Source organism: Cloeon dipterum, chromosome 1 (assembly GCF_949628265.1).
Source record: "Cloeon dipterum chromosome 1, ieCloDipt1.1, whole genome shotgun sequence".
Taxonomy (NCBI): Eukaryota; Metazoa; Arthropoda; class Insecta; order Ephemeroptera; family Baetidae; genus Cloeon; species Cloeon dipterum.
In genome coordinates this window covers 25985187-26010241 of record NC_088786.1, presented here as the reverse complement: position 1 = coordinate 26010241, position 25055 = coordinate 25985187, and the positions used below count along the sequence as shown (strand labels likewise).

Sequence of the window (25055 nt, the reverse complement as noted above, 5' to 3'; positions counted from 1 at the left end):
AAGAGGGCTCTAATCATTGACACACAATTTTAGTTAACAAGTGATATCTTTATTTTGTAAAACACGGTAAAACATATTACGACGTTTTTAGTCACGATATATTCTGTTATATGAATAGTAATAATAGTACTCCTAATAATATTCATCTGTTTTTGTGTGAGATATAAATATAGAATTTAGCATTTCTCATTTCTTTGAACAGTCCCAGTTCAATTTCAAGTTTCAAATTTCTGTCTGAGACACAATCCGTTGCACAAAAGTAGCAATAATTTACAAAGCAGTTTTCAATCGATAAGGCCTCCTGTTACAAATCTAGGACTGACAAGTTCATATCATATTGTAGCCTTAATGCACTAGTTCAGTAATATATATGGCATATAAAATTCTTGAAGGTGACAATATAATCCATACCCATTCTATTGATGTCTCCATCTGCAAATATGTATTCCCGTTTATGATTCATGGCAGCGTTTTCACACGCACCAGGCACTTTTTCTATCAATTTCCTTTCGAGTGAACCACAATGCTCCTAAGGTCATTCCAAAAAAACTAAAACTTTGGCAAAACTTTGCTCTTGCGGCAGAAGATAATTATATTATTTGTAATTAATGAATAATGAAACGTTTAAACAAGGAGATATTAAAATTCTAAATGATATGTTGATTCGTTAATAAAAGTTACTTGGGCGAAACATTAGAACGGAGTGGATTAATGAATATTGCGTGTAAATAAATATCGAAGCACCGTGTTTTGAATTTACTCGTGGAGCACCTAATTTTGAGAGCAATATAATAGTTTTCACTATTTTTTTGAAGACTCTGTCCTTACGTGTTAATAGGTAATTATTAAAGCATCGCCTTTACTCCATCTAAACAGTACACAAGTTAAAACTGATTTTGATTAACGACTTTCTATGAAATGAACCAAATAATTGTAAACATACCAATGATTGCATCGTTTAAAAAGTATAACATTACCACTTAAAATGCTACCGTGTTACTATAATACAATTATTGTAGCACCACAGCAAACAAATGAAGAACAATCAACGTTCTAATTTAAGTTACGTGCTAGGTTCATTCTTTCTTTAAGTTTACAATTAACAACCTGGCGAAGGTTGTGCGTCAACGATTCCATAAGGCATGGACCTTCATTTAGAGGGGACACAAGGAAACGTGGTAAAAATATGAATGGAAACAAGCAAAGGTACTCGTTTGAAAGTAAAAATTCACTCGAAGTGGTTGAACTAAACGTGACGCGCAAGTTAAAATGCTTTGAACATTTGACAGAACCCCATTCGCAAAGAAGGTCCCTAAAAGCTCATTTTGTAATCATCGGTTAAAAGTTAAAATACTGTGCGTGACATTTAAACGTAGACACGTCTCGGAAGTTAAAAAGCATCCTGCTAAATATTATTATCAATCATCATGGCGACAAGACTGGATTGTTATTGTGCTTTCAACTCTGGTTGATTGTGCGGAAGGACGAGAGCGTCTGCCGCTGCTGCTGTTGATGCTGTTGGTGCTGCGTCACCGTCGTCATCGTTCGCTCGATGCGTTGGTTCGACTGCTGCATCATCTGCATCATTTTTTCTTCAGTTCCAATTCTTTGATTACTCGAAGATACCTGCAACATGCAATGACGCTGTTATTTTGGGAAATTAAAAAAGATAGATGCAATCGTTCCTTGTTTTTGGATGGGAAATTAAAATTAAGCAATATGATTTTTGCGTAAAAAGGGATAGAAGATAACAAATTAATAGCTTGAAAATTAGACGAAATCACTGAGAGTTAATTAATTATTTACCTATTTTTTTATGAAAAATATACCAAACAAAATTAAAATGAAGAGCTTACTCCAAATTAATTTATTCTAGCTTTTTTCAATTTAATATGTAAAAGGTTAACGGCCAAAGTGGGCCCCCAATGAGAGAACTAAATATGATGAAGGTACCTCGCTGGTGTGGTAGCTCTGCTGGGCGCTGTTCTCCATCTGCTGCAACTGGTGGGAGCGGATCGGGGTTCCGAACGTGCTCATGGTTCCGTTACTGTGCGAGTAGTTGGCCGTGCCGTTATTGTAAGGCGACTGTGCGGGTGCGGGCGCAGCGTTTTGCTGCGGGATTGCTGCTGGTTTTGCAGGGGTACTCGCGTACATCTGGTTGCTCGGGCTTTGGCTCTGGTCGAATGTGCGTGTTTCGTAACGACTAAATATGCGAAACAAAAAAAGTGGTGCGTTAAAATCAGTATCGCAACTGCACAAGAAGCGGTTTGACTAGGGTTATTCTCTACAGCGGAATGCGCAAATATGTCAGGCTCGTACCTGGTAAACGACTCGTAGCCACTGCCATAACCACCTTCGTCGCCGGTGTCATCTCCAGAGCCGGCGCCTGGAGCCTTCATTTTGTACCTGGCTTGCCTGACAGCTGTTAGACGGCCTCGGGCCTCTTCCAGCTCTTTCTCAATCCTGAAAACAAAAGATTAATTTTTAAACCTTTATTTTAAATTTACATTTGAATAAACTTCATGCAGAAACGCGGCGTAGTGCCAAGACAATTTGAAATAAATTAGAGACACTTTAAAAGGTTAAATTGGATTTAAATTCGCCATTCCTACAAAATGTTTACCTGAGATTTAGTCTTAAAAATCAATCTTTATAATTTTTACTTAATTTTTTCCAAATTTTTATAACCCCAACACCTCCGATTTGAATAAAATGTTGCATAGCAATTCACCTTTTAGCAGTAAGTAAGAAAAAAATATTCCTCACCTCAAGACCTCGCTCCTGGCGTTGATCTCCTGGGCCATGCCACCGACCATGCGCCTATTGAGCACCAGCGAGCGCTCCTCCTCCTGCGCGGCGGCCTGTTGGGCCGCCCTGACCAGGTTGTCAGTGGCCCGCTTGACTGCGTTGCCTGCTGCTTGCAGCCTCTTGGTAGAGGCGCTGTCTGGATCAGCCTTGACTTTGCACGCGACCAGCAGCTGCGCGGTGGACGAGGCCACCTGCTTGGCCGCCGAGATGAGTTTCTCCTCGCCGGAGACTCCTTGCACTAGACCGTTGGCGCTCTCCACCAGGCTATGCGTGGCGGCGGCCACCAGTCTGGCGGCCGAAATCAGACCCTCTGACCATTGGCCGTCGTCTGAACTGCACAGCGGTCGACGGCTCACCTAAATAACACAATAAAATTAGCATTTTCATTTTTTTTTTGTAATTTGGCTTGAATTAATTTTTTACCTTTCCCTGTTCAATAAGTTCTCTCTGAGCAGCAGATGCAGCCTTGACAAGTGCAGACGTGGCTGCGGCAATGGATTTGGCGGCTTCAAGAATCATTTCGTCAAAGTTTAGACTTTCGTCAGTTTCCTATAAAGAGAGAAAGATGAATTATGTAGGCTTAAGTTTTAACTGAAATTATCGTAGCAATTTACATACAGAGAGATAATTTTCCAATGCCAAATAGTATACATAAAGATCCTGTGAAATTACATAGTTTCTTTAAAAGAAGTCATTTTTTACACAGAATTCAACGATTTCCCACAGCACACGTGATTTTGCAGAACAAATTCTATGTTCATTCATGCTTAGAGCGATAAATAAATGATTATGCAATCAAAATCACCTGATACAAAAACTTTAAAGTTTCTCCTGCTCCTGTACCAAAACTACCAAAAATGTCTACTTCTGCAATTGGTCTGTATTTAAGTGTATGAAGAACATTTACACAAAAGAACCGTGAAGTGCTTTCCAGAACAGAGTTTGATGATTGGAGTCCATAGATGAGAGCACTGAACCCACCGTAATAATATGTTTGATTCCTGGTTGGGCAAAATCAACCAAGAATATCAAACATATCTTACAGGAGACAGTAGAAGTTGAAGAAGCTGCCACAGAGGTCAAGCGATGAGCTCCCACCCCCTTCCCGACACCATCACCCATCACAAACAGAAAGACGAATAGAGACAGCAGTTTGCATGCGTAACTCACCTGGACGGAACGTCTCGGACGGAGGCTGGCCAGTTTCTTGGCAGCAGCATCAATCGACGCGGCAGCACCAAGCAGCTCGTTCTCGGCGATCACGGTCGGGTCGTCAGGATCCTCAAGATCGGTTCCTGAAGAAACACACGACGAAAATGTTTAAATTTTTCTCCAATTGAAAGAAAATCGGTGCCAAAAGCGCATATGCGGTTTTCCTTTCGCGAGTTAAGATAATGTGTATTCTAAACGCGGTTTTATAACATGTTACGGTCTGCTTCGTTCTAAACAATTTTACTTATTCTAAGCTTTTGATTATGAAAACAAAATTTTGATTTCAAACCGCAACAAATCAAACAACATTGTGTTGTTTTGCATTTTATTGGATTTGTTTTCAGAATAATATTTTGATAAGTAGAATTTTTCATGCAATATCTTTAATTGTAAAAATATTTTTAATTGTTATTTTAATTCAAATCTTTTTAGTTGTATTTTTATCAAACTCATTTAGCCAATAAAAATATTTATTGCAACAAAAAGTTGCTGCAAACATCCTATTTTATGTTGGCTACCAACAAAATGTTCCCATCAGGCTTTTACCTAACAATAAATAACACCATAGATCCATTAAACTCGACTGCCTTACCCTTAAGCATTTCGGCAGCAGCAACAAGCTCCGTCACACTCTGCGCGATTCTTCTGGAAATGGTGGCCATGTGGTGTTTGGTCTCGGAGGCGGACGCTGGCTTTTCCAGCACCTGCAGCACGATCAGCAGCAGCTCCCTGTACTGCGAGGACACGTTGAAGCCGGCCTCGATGGTCCTTAGGCGCATCTCTTTACTGTCAGCCTGGAAAGCGGCGGCCTTGCAAATGGTTAGCATGTCCGAGATGGCCTTGCGTCCCATGTTTGCGGCGACGATGATGTCGTCCTGCTTGCCGCTGTTGCCGGCGGCCACGGCCTTGGCCGTCGCCTGCGTGATGGGCTTGGCGCAGCGCACCAGGTCCTCAGGACTCACTCTAGTCTTGGGATGCTCGCTCGACTGCAGGGCGCGGATCTCCTGCGCGATGGCTTCAATGGTAGCTTCGAGAGCTCTGGTGCCTCGACTATGCTCGTCCTCGACGGCCTTGACGGTTTTCAGCAGTGACGTGACATTCGTGACCATTACCTGGAGATCGAGTTTAGGGGTTAAATTTCAGCCATACAGAGATTCGACATAAAAAGCAGGCAATTTCCTGAAACATTGCATTCTACTTTAAGTAACAAAAGAGGCAAAATGTTCAAACTCCACGACAGAAATGTATTTTAGTAGATTAGTGGTTTTAATGTGGAGTAAACGAGGTGACAAAGTGCAGCCGCTCACAAAGATCTTATAAGCTCCAACAAGCTCCTGTAATTTTGACTGTAGAATTTAGGCACATTGATATTATTCACAGTATTTGTTTTTGGTGGTGGAGACTCTCCTTTTTGGTTTAAATCGATTGCTTGGCTTTTAAATATTTTTATTAACCGAATTTTAAGTGCTGGAGGTCAGTTGTAACTATCACACCATGCTAATCAGTATTATTAGTGAATATAACTTTTTACCGAGACTTTATTTCAAATACATACCTCGTATCAACTGATATTGAAGATAGTTTGGAGGGATTAGTCAAATTTTATGTAATCGACTCTGTGTCTACGGGAAAAGAGTAAAAAGTCTTTTATTTATGCTCTCTACCTTGAAACGCTTTATTTCTCACGGAATTAGAAAGATATAAATTCGGCTTAAAGACACTACTGAAGGATAATATACAATTTGAATAAAATAGCTCTAGGGTTAATCAATAAAAGTAAAATTGTCTGATTGTAAATAATAAAAGTGACGCTCCTCAGCACTTTCGCGAAAGAAAAAATAACCATGCGCGCAAAGAAAAACTTAAACTTTATTGATATGTAGAGCCTATCAGAAATCATGCCAAGAGTTAGTTCTCTGAAAGAGATGAGAGTAATTAATTATGTTATATTCAGCGGGTGGACGAAATTAGTTAGCAAGAAGTTGCTGAATGTCGCCGGTGGGGCCGAGACTCGCTGTCTCTCCTTGATCTGCGCCTAAGAGTCGGATAAGTTCTTCTTCTTGGTCGGAAACGAACCAGTCTGCTGGTTCGCAATCGGATTGGGTGTCCACCACCTAATTAATGATTGCAAATCACTCATTACTATCCGAAAAGAAGCAGATCCATGCAATGTGTATCGGCAAATTTTAAGTTCTCTTGATGGGAATCAAGGGTCTAATTTTACAAGGGAACTGGAAAGTAAGTGTGCTCGTAGTTAGAATTTGTTAGAAATCCCGATCGTCAGCTGAATGATTTGCTAGAGGCCTACCTTTGCGGACTCCTTGAGGTGGTTCATAGATGGATCGGTTATGCTCTTGCCGGAGGCCGCCTTGGTGGCTTGGATTAGGTCGCCCAAAGCGGAAGCCACGTCTTTGACTGCGTTAATCAGCATCACCTGCACCAAAGAGATTGCAGTTTTATAAGCAAGGTTCGTATCAGGGTTAGCAATCTTGCAGAGCATTATTTTAACAAAAAAGCAAGTGTACAAATCTACAATTTCTTTAATTTTTCCGGGTATTTTGAATGAAAACTTGTCCACTTTTAATCTAAATTAGGCGGAATTAAAAAAAGCCGTCTGATTTTTTATAAAAAAAACCATTACTTCGTGAAATCAGAGGCACCAAAATTGATGCAACAACAACTTTATGATTATCTGAAAAATATGCATAATGCACGGTTGAGGAAAAACATTACTGCAGTTTTTTTAACATCCTGGTTTGGAAAAGCAGAATTTAAATTGGGTTACCTGAGCCTCAGGATTGTTTGAGCCCAGAGAGGCGGCGCCGTGCTTGACGACCTCAGCCAGCTGGACAATGGTGGTCACCGCGTTCTGGGCGGCGACGGCCAACTGCTCCTGAGAGGAGGCGGCTCCTGCGACCAGGGTTTTGGTGTCTTCAACCAGTGCCTTGGCCGTCTTCAGGATTTGCTCCCTGTGATCGGCGAATACCTCGCCCTCCCCTTCGGCGTGTAGAGTGCCAGCGGTGGCGAACATGATGGTCGTGTCCAGGTCTCCAATGATGCCGGAAACAGTGGAGGCGGCGTTGATACACGCCTGAGTGCCTCTGGAGCCGGCCTGGAGTGCGGCCAGCACCTGCGACACCTTTTCAGACACGCTCCTGCCGGCCTCCGCGACCTCCCTCTGCGCGAATGAGTCACCTGGCTGGCAGTTTCCTCCTGACCTGACAAGGTCGATGCATGACTGGCCTAAGTCTTGGACGCCCGATGTCAGGCGTTGAGCCACGTCAGGGTTGGTTGTGGCAGAGGAAGCTCCGCCGGCGTCCGAAGCAAGCTGAGCGTACTGCCTGGAGAGCTCGCCGCCGAGGGGAGCGAGGCGGGATGTGTCCGAGGAGCCGGCCTTACCGACCATCTCCTGCGAGATCCTGGCCAGTTCCTTGGCGCAGGTCACCATTCTGGTTTGGTAGTCGACAAAGCTAATGTTGGTTTCCATGTGGGTCACTCTACGATCGGTGATGCGCGCCATCGAGCGAGAGATAGACTCGACAATGCCTGTAACGATTCCAGCTTGAGTGGCTAGTTTTTCAAGGGAGCTGCCCAAATCTTGCAGCGCTTCCTTGGAGGCATCGCACGCTTCATCAATGTCTGGATGGATTTTCAATGCCTAAAACAATTTATAATTTTTTTAGAGAACCCAATTATTTCGGCGAGTGAAAATATATTTAATAAACTTTAACTCAAAAGTCTCAAATTATTTCACAGAATTTTCACAGATTCCTTAAATGTAGATTTCAAATTTTACAGAAAAAATCGTCATACCTTGGGATTACCACCGCCTTCCTTTGCCGCAAAGACAAACTGCAGAATACTTTCGGCGACAGACTTGGTCTGATCAAGAAGCACCATTTGTTGTTTCGAGTGGGTCATGTTGGAGGCGGCTCCAATGGCACCGTTGACCAATGGGTCAAGGTAGTTAGCAACCTGAGTAACGGAATGGCCAATCTTTTCGGCCTCAAACTTGGCTGCACTCCTCAGAGGCTCCAAACGATCGAGAATTTCACTAGCAGAAGCTTCGGTTTGCTCTCTGCAGTTTGAATACGAAACCAATGAGAATCAATCAAAATATTTAATTAAAATATAAAACCTGTATTTTTGGGCGTTCAATTCCTTCCGTGGTCTCAGACACTGAGAGACAGCATCCAGAGAGGCTTGGTCGAGGTCTCTGATCTTATTGTTGATGAGTTCAATAGCATAGTCACACTCCTTCTGTCCCGGCGCCTTGTCCCTAATGGAGGACACCAGTCTTTTGATTGAATCAGAAACAGACTTGCTGTGGTTGGCCAGGATCTGCCAGGTTGGAGGGTCTCTGGGGTTGACGGCCAGCGATTTAGCAGCGCCGATCATGGCGCAAGAGCCGTCAATGATGGAGCGTCCAGCCTGAGTGATAGGCTGTTGGGAGCGTCTCGCCTCCTCGGAAATTCTTCCAGGAACAGAGGCGAACTCGGAAGAGCTGGCAAAGTTGTACAGGCTGTCCACTGCATCAAGAAGGGGCTGGGTGGCGGCAGCGCAACGCTCTCTATTCTGTTGGCTGTAATCCCTGGAATTCATAGAGACAGTGTTGTAGCATTTTTTAAGCTCCTGGCTCTCCAAAACGAGAGGGCAGCAATTTTAAAAATGTGTCTCATCTTTTTCTCAAGAAGGTTAGAGCAATCTTGATCTCAAGATAAAAAGGGCTCTTTACAAAAATATTTTGGATGCTACTTCTTGTCAAGTGGCTGAAAGAAACAATTTAACTCTCCAGCAAAAATTTGTATCTAGGCTCCTTAGTGTTATTGAAAGAAAAAATAATAACATTTTTACTATTTCAATTAAGAAAAACAAAAACCACTAAGAATGTATAAATAACGTACCTGTCTAAAGCCTTGATTTCTTTGACAAGATTAGCAGTGGAGTTAGCAACATCCTTGGCTGACTGGACAAAGTGCCTCTTGGCCACCGGGTTGTGTGTCTGGGCTGAGGCAATGCGGCACGCGTTGCAAAGGGCACTTGTGTGCTTGGCGATGATGGTGGCGGCTGACAAGACCTGCTGTTGGCTGCTGGCCTGGTTGGACAGGCTCTGACATGCTGTATGGATGGCGTGGGAGGCCCTGCTGCACATGGCTTGGTCTATGAGCCCAGGACGACCAGCAGAGCTGGATGGATCTGAGACCGCGACCAGGAAGGCCGACTGAGCAGCAGCCTCAACAAGGCCGCAAATGGCGGCGCTGGTGTTGCGCACTGAAGAGGCGAATTCTTGGTGTTCACCCTTTTTGGCGTGGTTGGCAATGCCGGTCATGCCATCGCCAAGGCTCTTGGATTTCTCCATCACCGAGTCTAGGCACTCAAAGTAGGTGGCCTCGCTCACGGGCTCGCTTGGGTTGTCCAGCAGAGGCTTCATGGCTTGAATGTTCCTCAAAGCGTTGTCACATTCCTTCTGGCCTGGAGCCGACTGGGTGCAGACGTCGACCAATTGGTTGATGCTGTCTGTGACAGCACGAGCCGCGCCAGAAAGCTTGTTCTTGGCGTTGGGGGCGCTTGGATCGGCGGCGACCGATTTGGAAGTAATCAACAGACTGGACGATGTCACAGTTATGCTCTTAAGGGACATGATCATCAAGTTCCTGGTTTCAGGTTCCTGTTAACATAATTTTTAGATGATTGGGGATTTAATGTTTGAAACACATACAGTTGTCTGTCCAGCCATTTCCATTCCAACGGTAAGGAGGTTAGTGAAAGCATCTCCGTACTTCTTGGACGCGTTAGACAGCTCACCAGCGCTTCCAACAGAGCCAGCAACGTCAGTGGAGGCGTCGTTCAAATAGGCAGCAGCGTTGTGCAGGTCTTGAGTCAATTGACTGAATAAAAAATAATAATATGAGCTATTTAAAACGTTTGAAAAAATTTATATTTTACCCATAGGATTTGTTTGTCGGTGGGTACTCGTTCATGGCCAGAATTTGCGAGGCCTCATTGATGATATTGATAGCGTCGTCAACATCCTTCTGCGATGGCAGGCAGTTGATAGTTTCATCGATTGACTGTTGCACCCTCTTGCAGCACTGACCCAAGGTTCTAACATCGTATTTGTCATTGCCTTCAACCACGGCCCTCCTTGCTTCGTCAAGGAACAGAAGTGACCTTTCCATGACCTCTTCAGCATTCAAGATAATCCTGAAATTTCAAGTTAATACCCGCTACAATGAGATGATTTTTTATCCTACTTTGTCTGCATTGGCTTGTCATTGGTGGTGGCAGCAACTGCCCTCACAGAGTTTGTGAAATCACTAAGGGCTGCCGCAGTAGCGCGAGCTTCACGACCAGTGTAGTTTTCATTGCCCTGAGCGGCTGCTGAGGCCAACTTGGCCATTGAGGCTACAACATTCTGGGCAGAGCTTCCAAGCTGAAGTGCTGATGCGTCAGCCTACAGAAAAATTAAAATAAAATGAAGAAGGATTTCAGGAAAAAACTAATATGTTTGAGGAAATTCTGTAAAGATGTAAATTTTTGGATTGCACTTACAGTGTCGCCAGGAATTGGCCGTAGCTGAGAGAGCTGAACTTGTCTCTCAAAGGCAGCAAGTTCTTGGCGCATTCCCGCGACCAATCGCTCAGCGCTCTCGAGTTCCAGTTCAGGCCCGCAAGCTTCTCTGGCTCTGGCGGTGGCAGACCTGAGGTCACCCAAGGCAGACGCCAGTTGCTGCGAGCTCTGACTGAGGGCTGTGGAAGACGCTTGGTCTGAAACGGTGGGAACAGCACTTCTGGCTGACTGGATGACTCTGCTTCCAGGCTGCAAGATGGTCTCGCTGGTCTCGATGAGGGTCAACTGGGCCTCAGGGTCTTCTGGCCTTGCAGACGTGTTCTTGATGCTCTCAACAAGTTTGGGCACTTGATCTGCCAGTTGCCTGCACTCAGCTAGAAGGTGTTGGTGAGTAACCTGGTTCGTGTTGTAGGATAGAGAGCCCTGGGCTGCAGACAGGGTTTGCGTAGCGCAGCTGGCAACCTGTTTCGCCGAATTCTGGAAAAAGAGAAAAAAAATTGAAATTTTTCAAAAAAGTAAATTTGGCAAAAAGAATACATATAAATGCGAATAATTAAATTAAAATAGAAAAAACATATCTGAATTCTGCATTTTTTAAATAATTCAATTTTTATTTCCAATTTCCAATTTAAAAAGTGAAGCTTTAATAAAGAGATAATCATATAAGGTGCAAACCTCAAGTCGCTGAATGATGCGAGCACGCATGGCGGGTGTGGAAGCGTTGGTAGTGGCAGCCCGGATTTCCTCAGCAGCGTGGCGGAGTGCGTCTTGATGCGTGGCTTCATGTGGCGAGGAGGCGCACAGTCTGGCAGCCTCCACCATGCGAGCGGTGGCATCGGCCAAGGTCTTGGCAGCCAACAGCAGGCGACGCTGCACCTCAGTGTCCTGCTGGACGTCGGCCTCACCCTTGATGGCTTGAATTAGTTGGGCAGTGGCTCGGCCGAGGATGCGGGCCTGGCGGACCATCTCGGCTGAATCTCCAGACACAGACATCATCCTGTCCGTAGTGACCATGATTGTTTCCACCGCGTCTTCGTGCATGTTTTCTCTACCACGCTCATTGACGGTGAACCTGAACGGGAGGTTAAGTTGAAAAAGTATTTTTTAATTTTTTCCTATTTACTTGATGTGGTGTAAGAGGTCGTTCAGCGACCTGGTGACTTCAGCAACTGCACCGTTCAGATCACCCATCAGTTTCTGCTCGGGCTGAGCTTCTTGGCACACAGAAACAAGGTGTTCAACAGCTCTGGCGACCTCTCGCACAGCACCTACTAGTTGCTCTTGGCAGGCAGCATTCTGCAGGGTTGGAGCCACAACCTGCATTAGAGAATGAATGAAACAACTGCTGTCACACATGTTTTCTTCCAAATTATCTCAACAAATGAACCTTTAATCATCACTAAAACATTTTTTAATATTTCTTATCATACCTTGGCACAAGCAACAAGCTGAGAAGTGGCCAAGGCACACTGGGTGGCAGCACCGATGACTTGATTCTGGGTGTTTTGGTCGTCGCAAGCAGCGGCAATATTCTTGGCCTTCAACACGAGGGCCGCAGTGGTGTTCGCAACGGCCTTGGCCAAACCAAGGAGCATTTCCTGTAGCTCACGGCTGCTGTCATCTTCTTCTCCAATTGAGGCCAACACAGCGTGTGAGGCTTCACCAACTTTGCCAGCAGCATTCAGCAGACTCTGTCGAGGCTGAAATATAGTTTGAAAATATATAAAATGATAAATATAAAAGTAAAAAATCATTGATTAAACGAAAAAATCACTTCTTGAAATAAAATCGGCAATGAAATAACATTTAGTCATTATGGAATTGATATTAGGTAGAATTATTCTATACACTTTCGTTTTTAATTTAATGATCAAGAGTGATTTCTTTTTTTACAAGGAAACACATTAAGGAATCTATAATTTTGGTTTCTGTATAATGATTTAATATTCTTACCTCCTTGGCCTCAGGTTCGGCAGCCTTGAGCATGTCGCTAAAAGCTGAGCAAAGACGCCTGGCTGCGTCAAGGAGTTTGTCTCCGCCATCGTCATCGTCGATGAGTGCAGCGATCATCCTCACTCCTCTGGTCATCTCAGGCAGGTTGCTAGTGATGGTGGAAATAGCGGCACCAACCGCATTGTGGTCTACATCTTCGCTTGGGCCTGAAGTCAGGGTGACAACCTGGGCCGTGGCTGCGTTCATCGCAGCAATTTGCGAGGAAACGCTCTGCTTGTTTGTGTCCAAAGTGGTCTCCTTCCATTTTATCGAGGCCTGATTGCATTGGTAAGTCGAGGGATTTGCTGGTAATTTTAATTGTCTTACAGGATCATTTCCTAGCTTCGGGAGCTGAGCTTTAGTCTGCAACTCGTGTTCAGCAGCACTGATGGCGTCGTGGCCAGCGTTGATTGTGCCCACGAGAGCCCTTTGCGGCTCACTCATCACAGTGGTTACTTTGGTTTGCATCACCTGATGATTCAATTTAACAGGTGATTTTGGGTTTGATTGATTGCAAGGTATTTTCATTAATAAAGGTGGAAGAGGCATGCAGACGTTCATTAAAATAACAAGTTTTACTTTTATTTGAAACTTTCACAAAACGGTTAGTACATTTTTTCTGTTTGAGAAAACAAAAATAAAAGCGAGTTTGCAAAAGTTAGTACAAACGAGATAGTAGAATTAAAATTTTCTCTTATCACTGGTTATCAGAATGTGGAGTGAATAAATAGGTTCATTTCATTCATTAGAACTTAGTCAATACCTACTTTGATATTTTCCAACGAGAATAGCGTGAAAAAGAAAGAAGAAAAACAGAGTTAATGAAGAGTAATAGTCACAATGTAAAAGCATTTGAGAAAAAGCAACAATTTGCAGCTCCCAACACCAGCTTAAATAGCAGCTAATGAGAAACAAGTTGTGTTAGTCAGTGTGAATAAGCCGTGAACGAATTTTAGCATGAAGCAGAAGTCAAGTGCCCAGTGGTCCTTACCATGGGCGCGGCAGAGTGGGAAATGTTGGCCTGGCCTGTTACAGTTGTGAACTGCGCACCTCCCATGTGGCCAGTTCCGTAGGGTCGAGCGCCTGCAAAATCCCTCAATACTTTTACCTAGCCTTTCAAATTGTCACCCCCCGCGATCTAATCAGCTTAATGAAAAATCTGTCTTTTCAACACGGCATCAGTGATTTAACCGAAGAGTTATAATTCAAAAGTCACAATTTGCTATCCTAAGCATAAAAGTATATTAAAAGTTGAGCGATAAATCTCAATGGAGAAGTTGTCATCAAAAAGTTGGGCTGACACCATTTGTAACATGAAATACGGCTCTTTTTAAATTGTGAAACTTTTAACTCACCATCAGCACCTGCTCTCATAATTGCAGGCTTTGCAAGTGACGCTGTATTGGCTTTGCCAACTTTGCTTGTCTCGTGCTGAAGAATGGTGGCCCTGATAAAGATCAATTTAGTGAATTTTATAAACAGAGGGTTGGTCTTATTTACTTATTGGGAGACACGCTGTCCTCCACCATGGTAGAGCCTTCATCACCTTCAATTCCAAAATGATCCTTGGCTTGTTTCTAGGATTGGGTAGATGGTAAGTGATGTGCAATTAAATAAAACAAATTAAAGAAACCTTCTTCAAAATGATATCAATGTATCCTGATATGAGTTGCAAAATTTGCTCTGCTTCAGTCGTTTGAACAGAGTAATACTGGTCGGAGTAGTCACCAAAATCAAGGGTGAAAGTGTTGGGAGAAGCCCCCCAGCGACGCACGGTGGTCAAAGGCCACGTTTTCAAGATTTCTTTAGTGCGCTCATCCAGACGCAGAACAGAGTCTTTGGTGACTCCCAGAAGGCGCGGAACCAACTTGTTCTTGCCTTTCATTTTTTCCTAAAATACATAAAAAGAGTGAGGTTTTAATTAGAGCGGGAATTGGTTCGCTCACCTTCACCAAGAAGAAGGTAACACCATAGGTTTTCAAATCTCGAGCCGTTTTGGTGTAGAGGACCTTTGCATCGAGCTCACTGATTCCGATATGTTTGCGGTGTTCGGCAAAAATTTTCTTTTCTACACTCTTGATCTTGATATAGGACTGTGGCAAAAACTCCTTCAGGCTAATAAGGCAAATAAAAAATTAACGATTTATTGAAATGATAATTTACTAAGCAGCCATACTCTAAAAATCCTGGCTTGTGCTTAGTCTCGACAAAATCGCCAAACTGAATCTGGCACTGAATTCCAGCAAATTCACACGCCTTCTCCAGGGTGACGGGGTGGGTTCCGTCGAGGATGGCATCCCTGGCCTGCACGTACAGCAGGTTAAGTTGGACGGGATCTCTAGAGTCGATATTCTGATCGGAGAAGAAGAACTTTCGCCTGAGCAGCACGGTCTCAGACTCATCGATGCCTTGCTCTCTTAGAGTTTTTGAAGGGTCAATCCAGTTGACCTCGTCGTCCGTTTTCAGCTTCTTCCTCAGCTGTTCCATTTTGGCGTCGCGTTCGCGACCTTCCTCCTTCCTGCGCTTCAGGGTGAGGGTGCCGTAGTTTCCAGGCTTGTTTTCGAGTTCGTCTTCTGGCAATTCACGGACCAAACTGTACTCGTCATGGTTCGTAATTCCTACAAGTGGCGATTAATCGCGTTAGAAAAAAATTAGAGACAAGAATTTAATTTCGCTGACCGATTTTCGTGCAGATGACCACCATCAGGTTGGCGACTGGTTGGGAGTCGTCGACCAACATGGTTTTCAAAGTGCCGTCCAACATACGCACTCGGAGCTGGCGGAGCTTCCTTTTATACTCCAGCAGTTCCTAATGACAAAATTGGTGATTAATTAGCCTCGCGACGCTTAGAGTAATTTCTCTTACGCCTCCTTTGAGGATGTAATAGTTAAGGCTGCGCCCAGGTTCGAGCCAAACGCCGATTTTGGCATCTTCGTCGGCCAAGAAGAGGCCATAGTCTTTCGCTAAAAAAACAAAGGCCGAGATATTTATAACTCTGCTTAACTAACTGAAATTTTTTCCCATTAAGCCAAAAAACAAAATTAAATAGTGTAAGATTTTCATAGAAAAAAATCCCAATAACATACAAATTTTCGCGCGTTCAGGAATTTTTTAAGTTGAGACTGTAAAAGCAGAAATTAAAACAGGAAAAAGATATGAAGCGGTAAAATTGAATCACATTATGACGGAGTTTATGCATCAAATATGTATACTCACGTTGGCCGAGGTTGGCCTCAGTAATCTTCTCTCTGATTATTCGGCACGCGTCGTAGACGGTGGTGGCAGGCTCGAACTGCATTGTCTTGGTCACACCCTGCTCCACAATGGAGATCTTGAGCGAGAGGGTCGCCATTCCCTCGGTGATTTGCGGTGCGGCTTGTGCAGAACTCTTCTGCAAACACAAAAATCGAGCGGTTAAAAAGCAGAAAAATATACAAAGCGGCGAAGTGGAAAAGGTCGCGATGCGAGCTGGTGGGGGTGGGTGGGTGGCTAGGTGGGGGCGCGGGTGGCGAACGGAAGGGTGATTGCTCGTCGGAGGATTCAATTTTTGCACAGCGCGCGCGTGTTTATTGAGCGGCCGAGATGTGTGCATGTATTGGCTTGTGTGGCACACAGTCCAACTCGCAGACAGATGCTGCTGCCGGAGTGGTAATGTGCGGTTTATTGATTCGGCATATACACACACACGCAAATTGATTCCGAAAGCATTCGTACCACAGATGCAGCCGGCCGCGGCGGCTTTTGCAGCCTTTTGGCACAGCATGCGCGTGGACCAACCGACCGGAATTGTTTTGGCCAGCGTTTCAAGTCGGCAGCGTAACCTTTGACCACCGGTTTGTGTCATTGGGCGCGGAAGCGAAAATTCGAATTTGCTTGGACTGCAATACGTAAAGTTTTATAAAGGACTGCTTCAATTTTCCTTTCAAGATGCCATATTACGAAGAATCCTTTACGAGGAAGAAACAGAAAATCGAAGACGATAAGGAAACGTTCGAAAACAACAGCAAAAAACGCAACAGCTGAATTTGGTGGATGGAGCGTGCTAAAATGTCTCTTTAATTATGTGTATTTGATGCAGCGGAAACAGCCTTGCGCATTTAATAACACTGCAAAACAATTCAATGTTTTCTTTGGCATGGAAGTCCTACCCAATCGGGTCGAGGGCGTTCCTACTGGCAAAACAGGTAATTTTGCTTACTGCGCGCACAAAAAGCACTTCAAAGAGAGTAGCGAGCGTCTCGAAATTGGATTGCCGCCGAGGCAATAAGCATAAGCACCGACGAATTTTGCAAATCGCACAAAGCTTCCTCTCCGGCGAGCAGAACGATTCAATTTGGCGGCTCTCGGTAGAAGCCGGCGGGTCCATTTGCCGGGGCATGGAGAAGGTCAATATTTGCTCGTTCCGCAGGTCAACATCGCCGTTCGAAACCTGATTCCGGCGACCGCCGAGGATCGTGAGAAATTGTGCAGAATGTGCAGGAACGGGGGCGGGCGGACAGATCGATTTTGGAGCCGCACACGCCTGAACGGGTCCCGTTCGGACCGTTTGAGGGAAAGGGAAGCAAGAAGAGTGATGAGCACTTTTATATTAGGCGGCGGTCGGGATTAGAGCAAATGAGGCCAATCGGCTCGGCCCGAGGGGCAATTACAATAAAAGCGGCGCTTTGTTGCTTTTGGGAAATCAGCGCCTGAATCGGTTTTCCTTTATCGACAGTCTGGCTGAAGCGCGACGTACACGATGATGCACCGCCGAGGGATGCTGCCGATGCATCTCTATCGCTACCCGAGAAATATCGCCTGTCGCTTTTAACAAGGGCCATTTTTCACTTCTTGCCGAGGAAAATCATTACCACCGCGCCATCAGCAGCAGATAATGCGCGTCTTCTCAACGCCACACAATCGGGCCGAGCAGGGAAATGAGTGGATTTTTCGCCCCGCTCGTGTTCACAACCAATCAATACATCCACGAGGCAAAAGCATTACTTTAAAACAATGGAACCCGAGTTCCGGCGTTTGATGCTGATTTGCTGGAATGGAAGCGCCCCGTTCATTGATCAGTCGGCTCATTCAAAGATTGCTCAAGTCGGTTAGAATCACATGCTTTTTTACTGCTAACGTCGGCTGAAATGTCACCCGACTCTCCAGGAAAAAAATTTTCTTCTTAAAATTGTGACCGAAGATCTCATTCCGTACTGAATTTCTAGAAAACCTTCCTTTGCCATTACCCAAAAAAAATAAATCAGCGTCCGTCAGAGCGGGGGTCTTTTCTCTGCGAGCTCATCAAGATGCAGCCGAGTCTGAATATGCTGGTCTGATAAATAAATTGGATCAAATTGGAGCAGACAGGAGGCTGTTTTGGTGTCGTGGGCGGCCGGGTGGCGGGCCAGGCACATCAGTTTAGCCGCTCGGTTAGCTGCCCGGCTCGAATGCTCCCATATTACACACATACACACACGCACACACACACACACGCACACACACACACACACACTCTCACTGAGCGTAATTCCGTGTGCGAGGGATGATGGAGGCGCAGGGGGTGGCGGTTGCTATGGCATCGCGCGCGGATATATTCGAGTGTGTGACGGAACAGTCGCCAGTCAGGCGCCGGCCTCTCCAGGCTCAGCTTGCTTGCTTGGCTCTTGCCGGCTATTATCCCGCTCGCTCGCTAGCTCGCTCTGTCTCTCTCTCGCTCTAATCATTTTAACAAGCATGCAATTAATACAGCAGGCCGGCAACCCTTTTCCGCCGAAATGCGCGCGCGTGGCACAGAGCGTAATTTCGACGACGTGCTCGTTTGCTTCGTTTCGCACGTGGCGGAAGATTGCTTCTGAGGGGGATGCTTTGTGAACTTCCTGACTAGCGCGATCCAAGTTCTCTTTGAAAATTAGTTTTAATTTTAAAACTTCAAATTAAAAAAATTGATGATATAATGAAACAAGGAGGAGATAACGAATTTCGAATGGAAAAACGGTTTTAATTAAGAGCTTTTTGCGGAAAAAGTTATAAATCGGACGCTGTCGTGTTGCACAAGAGCGGAAATTTTAATAAAATGTCAACACAATGCCACACAGCAAAAGGCAGCATCGGAAAACGCTGCGGGAAAAGTGCAAACGAAATGCACGAAACGCGCAGATTTTAATTACAGAGTGCGAGCGGGCGCCTTTTGTCTCTGCCTCGGCTGGCTCAGAGGGAAGAATTAATTTTGCGTCTTGATTTGACACGACAAGTCAGCGGTTAAGAAAATTTACGCGAGAGATTTTCCTCGCTTCCTTGCAGAGCTTTTCCGCGTCGAATTTAAAATTTCCTCGCGAGTTGGCAAGCAGTGGACTTAAGGGAGATTTGCGCATGGTTTACACCGCGAAATTTAGTGCCCATTCATGTCCATCTTGATGGAAAAAGAGCTCGTCACCCGAGCGGTGGTCGGGGCGCTCCTCTCTCTCGTAATCAGCACAAAAAGTAGCTCGAATATTTCACAGGAAGAAAGAGGCGGTGCCGCGGCAAAAAACGCAATTAATCATCAAGTTAGACGCCGCTGCAAGCGTGTATGTGGTGAAAAGCAGCAATTTTAATAAAACACAGCGTTGTTCACGCTCGACAGAGTTGTTTGCTGCGATAAAAATCCGTCGGTCGACGAAGAAATGACAAAACACTGTTTGCATATGCATCAGATCGTGAAATGAGCGCGAGGGTGGACGGAAAAAAAGCTGCGCATCAAGTGCAGTCGACGCGATTAACCGCAACCGCCGTCCTGTCAAAGCGCCATTGGCGCCCCGAAGACTCAAACTTCCGAATGCATTAAACTGCGGAGTGGAAAATAATGTAATCGAAGTGTCGCGGCGAACGGCAGGATCGGGTTCAAAAACACGCGTGTGTGGTCCGCAGCTCCATTTCTGCCAACTCTTAGCCGAGAGAGAGAAAGAGAAGTGCCACTTGCCGCAAAAAAGGCAGCCGCGATTCCATATTATGCTGGAGAACCCTGATCGAATTACTTTTTGAAAACGCACAGCTATTTGATATCCTCGATTTAATTTGCGTAACGAAGTGAAAAAGACACATAACTTGTAAGCAGAGTCTCTGATTGCTTTCGAAATTTAAAACTCTAAATCCATCAACGAAAACGAGTTGAGGAACATGAATTTTTTATAAAAAGATGTGTGATATTGATTTACATTAATTTTTAAAGTGGTTTGACTATCAAAAGACCCTTGTCGTTTAGCCAAATTAAAAAATGGACTGCAATCAGAACATGTTATGAAAAATTCTACAAGATCAAGAAAGCGCACAGCTCGATTTTTATCTAATATCCGCCATGTTTATGTCACTTTGCTACTTTATCGGCCGCCCAAAGCGTAAATATGTGACCTTTTTAATAAACCCCACGGTGGTTACAGACCCACCGAGTGGAATTATTGGAAAATTCCTTCATAATCGACCGAAAACGAGACGTCGGCGCCGCGGCTGCAATAACTTGGTCGGAGGAGCTGGCGAACGACGAACTAAACTGCACTAGTGCAATAAAACGCAGCTAGGTGAATTGCAAGCAGACGACTCGGGGCCTGCTGGCGAATAATGATTCTCTATACTAGTCTGCTTGATGGGCACCAGTAAAAAATACATTTCCACCTCGAATTTCTTTTTAATATACTAAATACGTTTACGGCCCCTCTGCAGATAAATCTGACCGTAAAAAAGGACGGTGAATTAGTCGTTGGCCGAGATGAAAAATGCGCTTTTCATGATTGTTTGAGAGGCCGCTCAAGAGCCGGAGAATTTCATTTTGGAAATGGAACGTCCGCGTTTGAGAGGGCGTCTAAATTTAACCGGCTGACTAGATGTAATAAACACTGCTGCATGCAGTGGGAAAGCAGTTGCACGAAGACGACAATGCACTGAAAATACATTCCAAGCCCAGAGAGCAATCTAGACGGAGGCTAACTATAGAATATGTATACATATTATCAGATTTGTACTTTGGTTATACTAATGCGTTCTCTCAAGGTATAGCTTCAAGTCAATGTTACAGTTGTTAGAAAATAATACTTTCATCCAAAAATGGAACGATTTATGCAGAAAAGAGATTTTTCTCGATATTTTCAGTTTGCTAATATGTATATTTTTTATTTTTAAACAGCGGCAGTTTTGCTTTTACATTTATTTTTGAAATGAAAAAACACCATGAAAAATTTCTATCGGTTGCAATAATTTTCACAGCCCTCGTTTTTGCCATTGAAACGTTTGGCTCTGCTGGAGCAGTCGGGAGCACTGAACAATTTGCTGCTGACACTAAAAATCTGTGCGACAAAATTCAGCAAGTCGATGGCATGTCAGCCGAGCGCCACCCGCTCCGCCGGTGTGTGTCAGGGCAACATTTCGCCAGACGGCGGACCATAAGCAACATGATTGCTTGTCAATTCCAATTGCGTGAGCAAACAAACGCTTGACGAGCAGAGCAAATACTAGTTTAAGGGTTGTCGGCCGGCTATTTACCGCGTGCTGCCGAGGGCTCCTCCGGCGGCGAAGGGACCTCCACAGGAGGTGTTGCGGCCCCAGCGAGGGCGTCAGGCACGCGCCCAGAAGCAGCAAGCTGCAGCCTTGGCCGGACGGGGGCGGGTCGTCATCCGACGGGGTCATCGGACGCACCACCTTTGTGCTGCTACACCTTTGCAAATGCACCCCCGCACCTTGATCGCGCAAATTTCGCCCTGCAGACGCCCATCAAACGCGCCTGCTCCATCGAGGGGCGAGGGTGGGGGTGATCTGACCCCTGCTCGGCCAATCAGGAGGGCGTTTTTCCTCCGATTGGCCTATGCCAGGTTCAGACATGTTTTACAGCTCTTTCTGACGGTTCGAAACGGTATTTTTTACGGATCGGTTTTTTTTAATTCAGGCCTTTCGCTGACGCTTACGCTTTTCTGCAATAGTGCACGGTGTATGGCAAAATCTTGAATGAGGCTTTTGACTCGACTTTGGCGAAACTCAATCTATCGAAAAGCGCCCGAGGCGGAAAACGACGCTGAGAATGTTGCGAGACATTTTATTGACACAGTTTCCCATCGAGCTGGCCGGATAAGAAGCTGGAAATTGAAAATCCGGCCGCGACTATTATCTCGCCCCCGAGAGCCTCTTTAATGATTTAGCCACTCGTGAGCAACGGGGGTGCGGTGAAACATTAGAGGAGCGTGCAGCGGGAAATTATTTATTTTCGCACTTGCATCACGCAAAGAGGCGGCGAAAAAGGCGGCACACGGGGTGAGTGCCTTTCAAGGGCCCTGAGTGTGAGATGTGAGCAAAAGAGAGCGAGAGAGAGAGAGAGAGAGAGAGAGAGAGAGAGAGAGAGAGAGAGAGAGAGAATAAGTAACCTAGGCGACGGCAAACAATAAGTGGCTGGCGAACAATACGCTGCAAAGGAGCCAGCGGGTTCGCTCTCCATAGATTAAAGTTTCGGCGGTTTGGACAATACGTGGTGGACGGAAGTTGTTGCGAATTCACCCGCTAATTTAGTACGTTTGTGCGTTAAATTAATTAACTCTGTGCTCGCTCGGCGCAATCGTGGGCGGGCTAAACTGGCTGTGATTCTTGAGTTTCCAGCCGGGCGAGGCGCGCGCCCTTGGAAGTGAAGTTGGTCGCATGTGAATTTCCTCTCTATGCCCCGGATTTACGAGCAGAGCCTTTTTTAGACGGACCGAGCCCCTGAGGAACTAAACAATGCGGAGGTTTCGGCAATTTTGCAACTCATCTGTGACCCAAAAAGCCGAGATCCCAATTTCTAACGGCTAATAAAGTTTAATTCGACTCTTGCAGTGATTTCGGAAACGCAACAGCTATTGTGTAAAAGAGCGGCCACTTGGCAGAATTGGGAATTGCATGCGGCAGCATAGCGGCGATCTGTACTCACGTGCATCGGAGCGGGGCATGCTGTCCCTGCGACGACCGACAACAGACTGTTACTACTCAAAAAGGGACCAAAAAAGGATCAAACCCGACCTCACCCCTTGCTGCTGCTGCCGCTGCTGCAGCGCCGAGAGATACGCGCAAGGGGGTGTAAAAAAGGGGATGCTCGCCCGCCGGTTCGCCTTGGAGGGGATAAAAATCAAGGCGGGGGTGGGGGCCGGGTATGCAACCGGCGCAGCATCCACCGCCAGATAATGTTACTAATCAGGCACGATGATAATGTAATTATAACTTCTCGACGGGTCCATGCCGAAAATGATATGACTCCTGGTAATAATAATCAGCGCGCACGAAACACGGACTTGGCAGTCAAAAATTCGTTTTATCGATTCTCTTTCCTGTTTTCTGCTCTTCGGTGCTAATATCAAATTATAAGGTCTTTCTTGTCGCCGGCGGACGGAAAAACAGTTTTGTCTTTGTCTGTCCCGCCTGTCAATTAGCCGATGAAACTAATTACTAAAGGCATCTTGCGGAGGCTTTTAGGGAGAATTGATTCTTCCGATAATGAAAATATGAAGACTTCAAACAGAACTTATTGAAAAGGAATTTATTTCTAAAGACTGAGCAGTCAAGGATTCACAAGAGAAAAATGATTTAAAAGGCACACTTGATAAGCAAACAAATTTCTTCTCAGATTTTCAGTTGCTTTCATCACGTCAATAATTTACCAACGCACGTGCGGGACTGTTGTTTAGCTTGTAGCTTCCCCTTTCATGTCACGCAAAATTAATTAATAACGAAAGTGACACAAAACAAACACAAGTCCACTGGTACGAACCCCAAGTTGTTCGTTAGAAGTGTCTCTTTGGCAACCTGTTTTTGGCAGCCCCGTCGCTAGCAGGTGTCCGCGCCGGTCTTATTTCTATTCGTTAGCAGCACGCAAGTTCCCAGAGTCGACGGCAAGACGGTTTGGCTGGCGGAGGGTCCGAAGGGTTGGCGCAGGCGACGACGAGAGACCGTCCGGCGGAGCGGAGGGTCGCTTCGTTTGGCAGGCGAGGGAGTCTGCCGGTCGGTTGGGCGCCGCGCACGGAGCGCCCGATGAGTCTGCCTGTGTTGTGTTGGCTCCGCTTGTATACCGAGAAGGCTAAAATTAAAACGCCTAAACATAGCGGCCGACCTCAGCGCGCGCTCTCGTAATACACGGCGCATTATATAGTTCTGCTGGATCAAACGCTCCGGAATCGAAGAAAAGTGCGAACAAAAGCGGCTGACCGCGCCCTGTTCACTTATTCTTCTCTCCGCGCGTAATTTCAGTCTGTTTACCAGCGTTGTGCGATTTGAATAAATTACGCCGGCGGCCAAGTTTGTGTGTGGGTCCGCCGCAGAGTTATTGCGATTTTATGCGCCAAGTCGCTTCTCGGCTGCAATTTGTGCCGGAGCACACTCTTAGTCAGCGAGTAATAATCATATCTCTTGTGACGTTGCGCTCCAGGCGAAGGAAATGAGCGAGAGAAGAAGGCATCGAGCAAATCCGAGCTCAAGTTCGTCCGTTTAAATTTCAGAAGTCATCTCTAACAGCTTTTTGGGATAAATTTTTCAATCTACTACATTCTCCCCGAAAGTAATAAAAAACAATCTGGAAACAAGCTTAAGCACGGAAGCCACCAGTAAGAAACAATGAACTAGAGTGCCTTGTGGACAAATTATTTTCAAGTGCATTCAAGCCATATGCAGTCCAATTAACCGAGTCAATGGCCCATTTAATCCTCTCGAGAAGAGGCGGCAGCTCGAAACACAAATGCTGGCCGGCTATCTGCTGTGTGCAATAACGGCCTCAAAAAGCTGTAGAGTCGGCTCGGCGAAGCAGGCCGGCTATATGTGTGCATATGGCTCGTACGCCTCCAATGTTGCGAGCCCACACTCGGCATTCCCACGCAAGATCAAGCAGCCGCATTTTACTCTTTGAATACGTCACGCCACGCTGTGTGCTCCATTCATGGTCAAAACACACTCTCACTCTTTGATTCAGTCCGTGGAGGACGACTCTCCCTTCGCTGATCCACGCACGGGCGAGCGAGCAGGCGAACCGATCGGTAATCATAATACTGCCAGCGACAGTAAAAAGATCTAACTGCGTCAAATTTTGAGGACTGAGGCAATCAGGCCGATTTAGATTTTCTTAACAGTAAAAATTCTCCTCTCCAACATGCATTTTATAAAGGCACCAGATGGGCGAAACGTTTCAATTAGCAATACTAATTAACGTGCCAATTAAGTAAAACGTGTTGAATGGAACTCGGAAGCGAAGCTACTCAATATTTTCGTTTGCTGGCAGATCATCAAGAAAAGCTTGCTGCTCTTACTTAGGCAATAAGGGTGCACTCGTCGATCACGTCATCGCGGCCCCCATTCAATAATTTCAACTGCTGGAGCAGCAACTTGCCAACCGACGAACTCTGCAAGCAAATGATGTTGGCCGCAACAGGATCGAGCGAGAGACTTACCATTTGTTCCAAAATACTGGCATCGGAGTGAGGTAAACAAAACAAATGAAGCAGCTTCAAAAGTCCATGAACCG

At 45.4% G+C, this 25055-nt stretch overlaps 1 protein-coding gene across 2 annotated transcripts; it reads right to left on the bottom strand.

Annotated features, from left to right (window-relative positions):
* Nucleotides 1–27: 27 nt before the first annotated feature.
* On the bottom strand, nt 28–22592 carry rhea (Talin_middle and talin-RS domain-containing protein rhea). 2 transcript variants are annotated; one of them, XM_065476540.1, is made up of 31 exons: nt 22482–22592; nt 15800–15974; nt 15449–15546; nt 15262–15391; nt 14759–15200; nt 14529–14697; nt 14216–14473; nt 14083–14159; nt 13938–14029; nt 13574–13665; nt 12910–13053; nt 12544–12858; nt 12021–12290; nt 11714–11907; nt 11266–11662; nt 10573–11067; nt 10275–10474; nt 9967–10224; nt 9740–9908; nt 8925–9688; nt 8159–8611; nt 7834–8098; nt 6806–7678; nt 6329–6454; nt 4613–5132; nt 3979–4103; nt 3232–3357; nt 2767–3164; nt 2320–2463; nt 1954–2203; nt 28–1626 (listed from the first exon to the last, which is right to left on the bottom strand). In XM_065476540.1, exons 1-31 carry the CDS (start codon nt 22485–22487, stop codon nt 1459–1461), a joined length of 8193 nt encoding a protein of 2730 aa, XP_065332612.1. In that variant the 5' UTR covers nt 22488–22592; the 3' UTR covers nt 28–1458. The 2 variants fall into 2 exon arrangements, with proteins under 2 accessions (XP_065332612.1, XP_065332613.1); XM_065476541.1 differs by lacking the exons at nt 28–1626; nt 1954–2203; nt 2320–2463; ... (2 more) ...; nt 3979–4103; nt 4613–5132 and adding an exon at nt 5868–6134 and having other exon boundaries at nt 22482–22589.
* Nucleotides 22593–25055: the final 2463 nt, after the last annotated feature.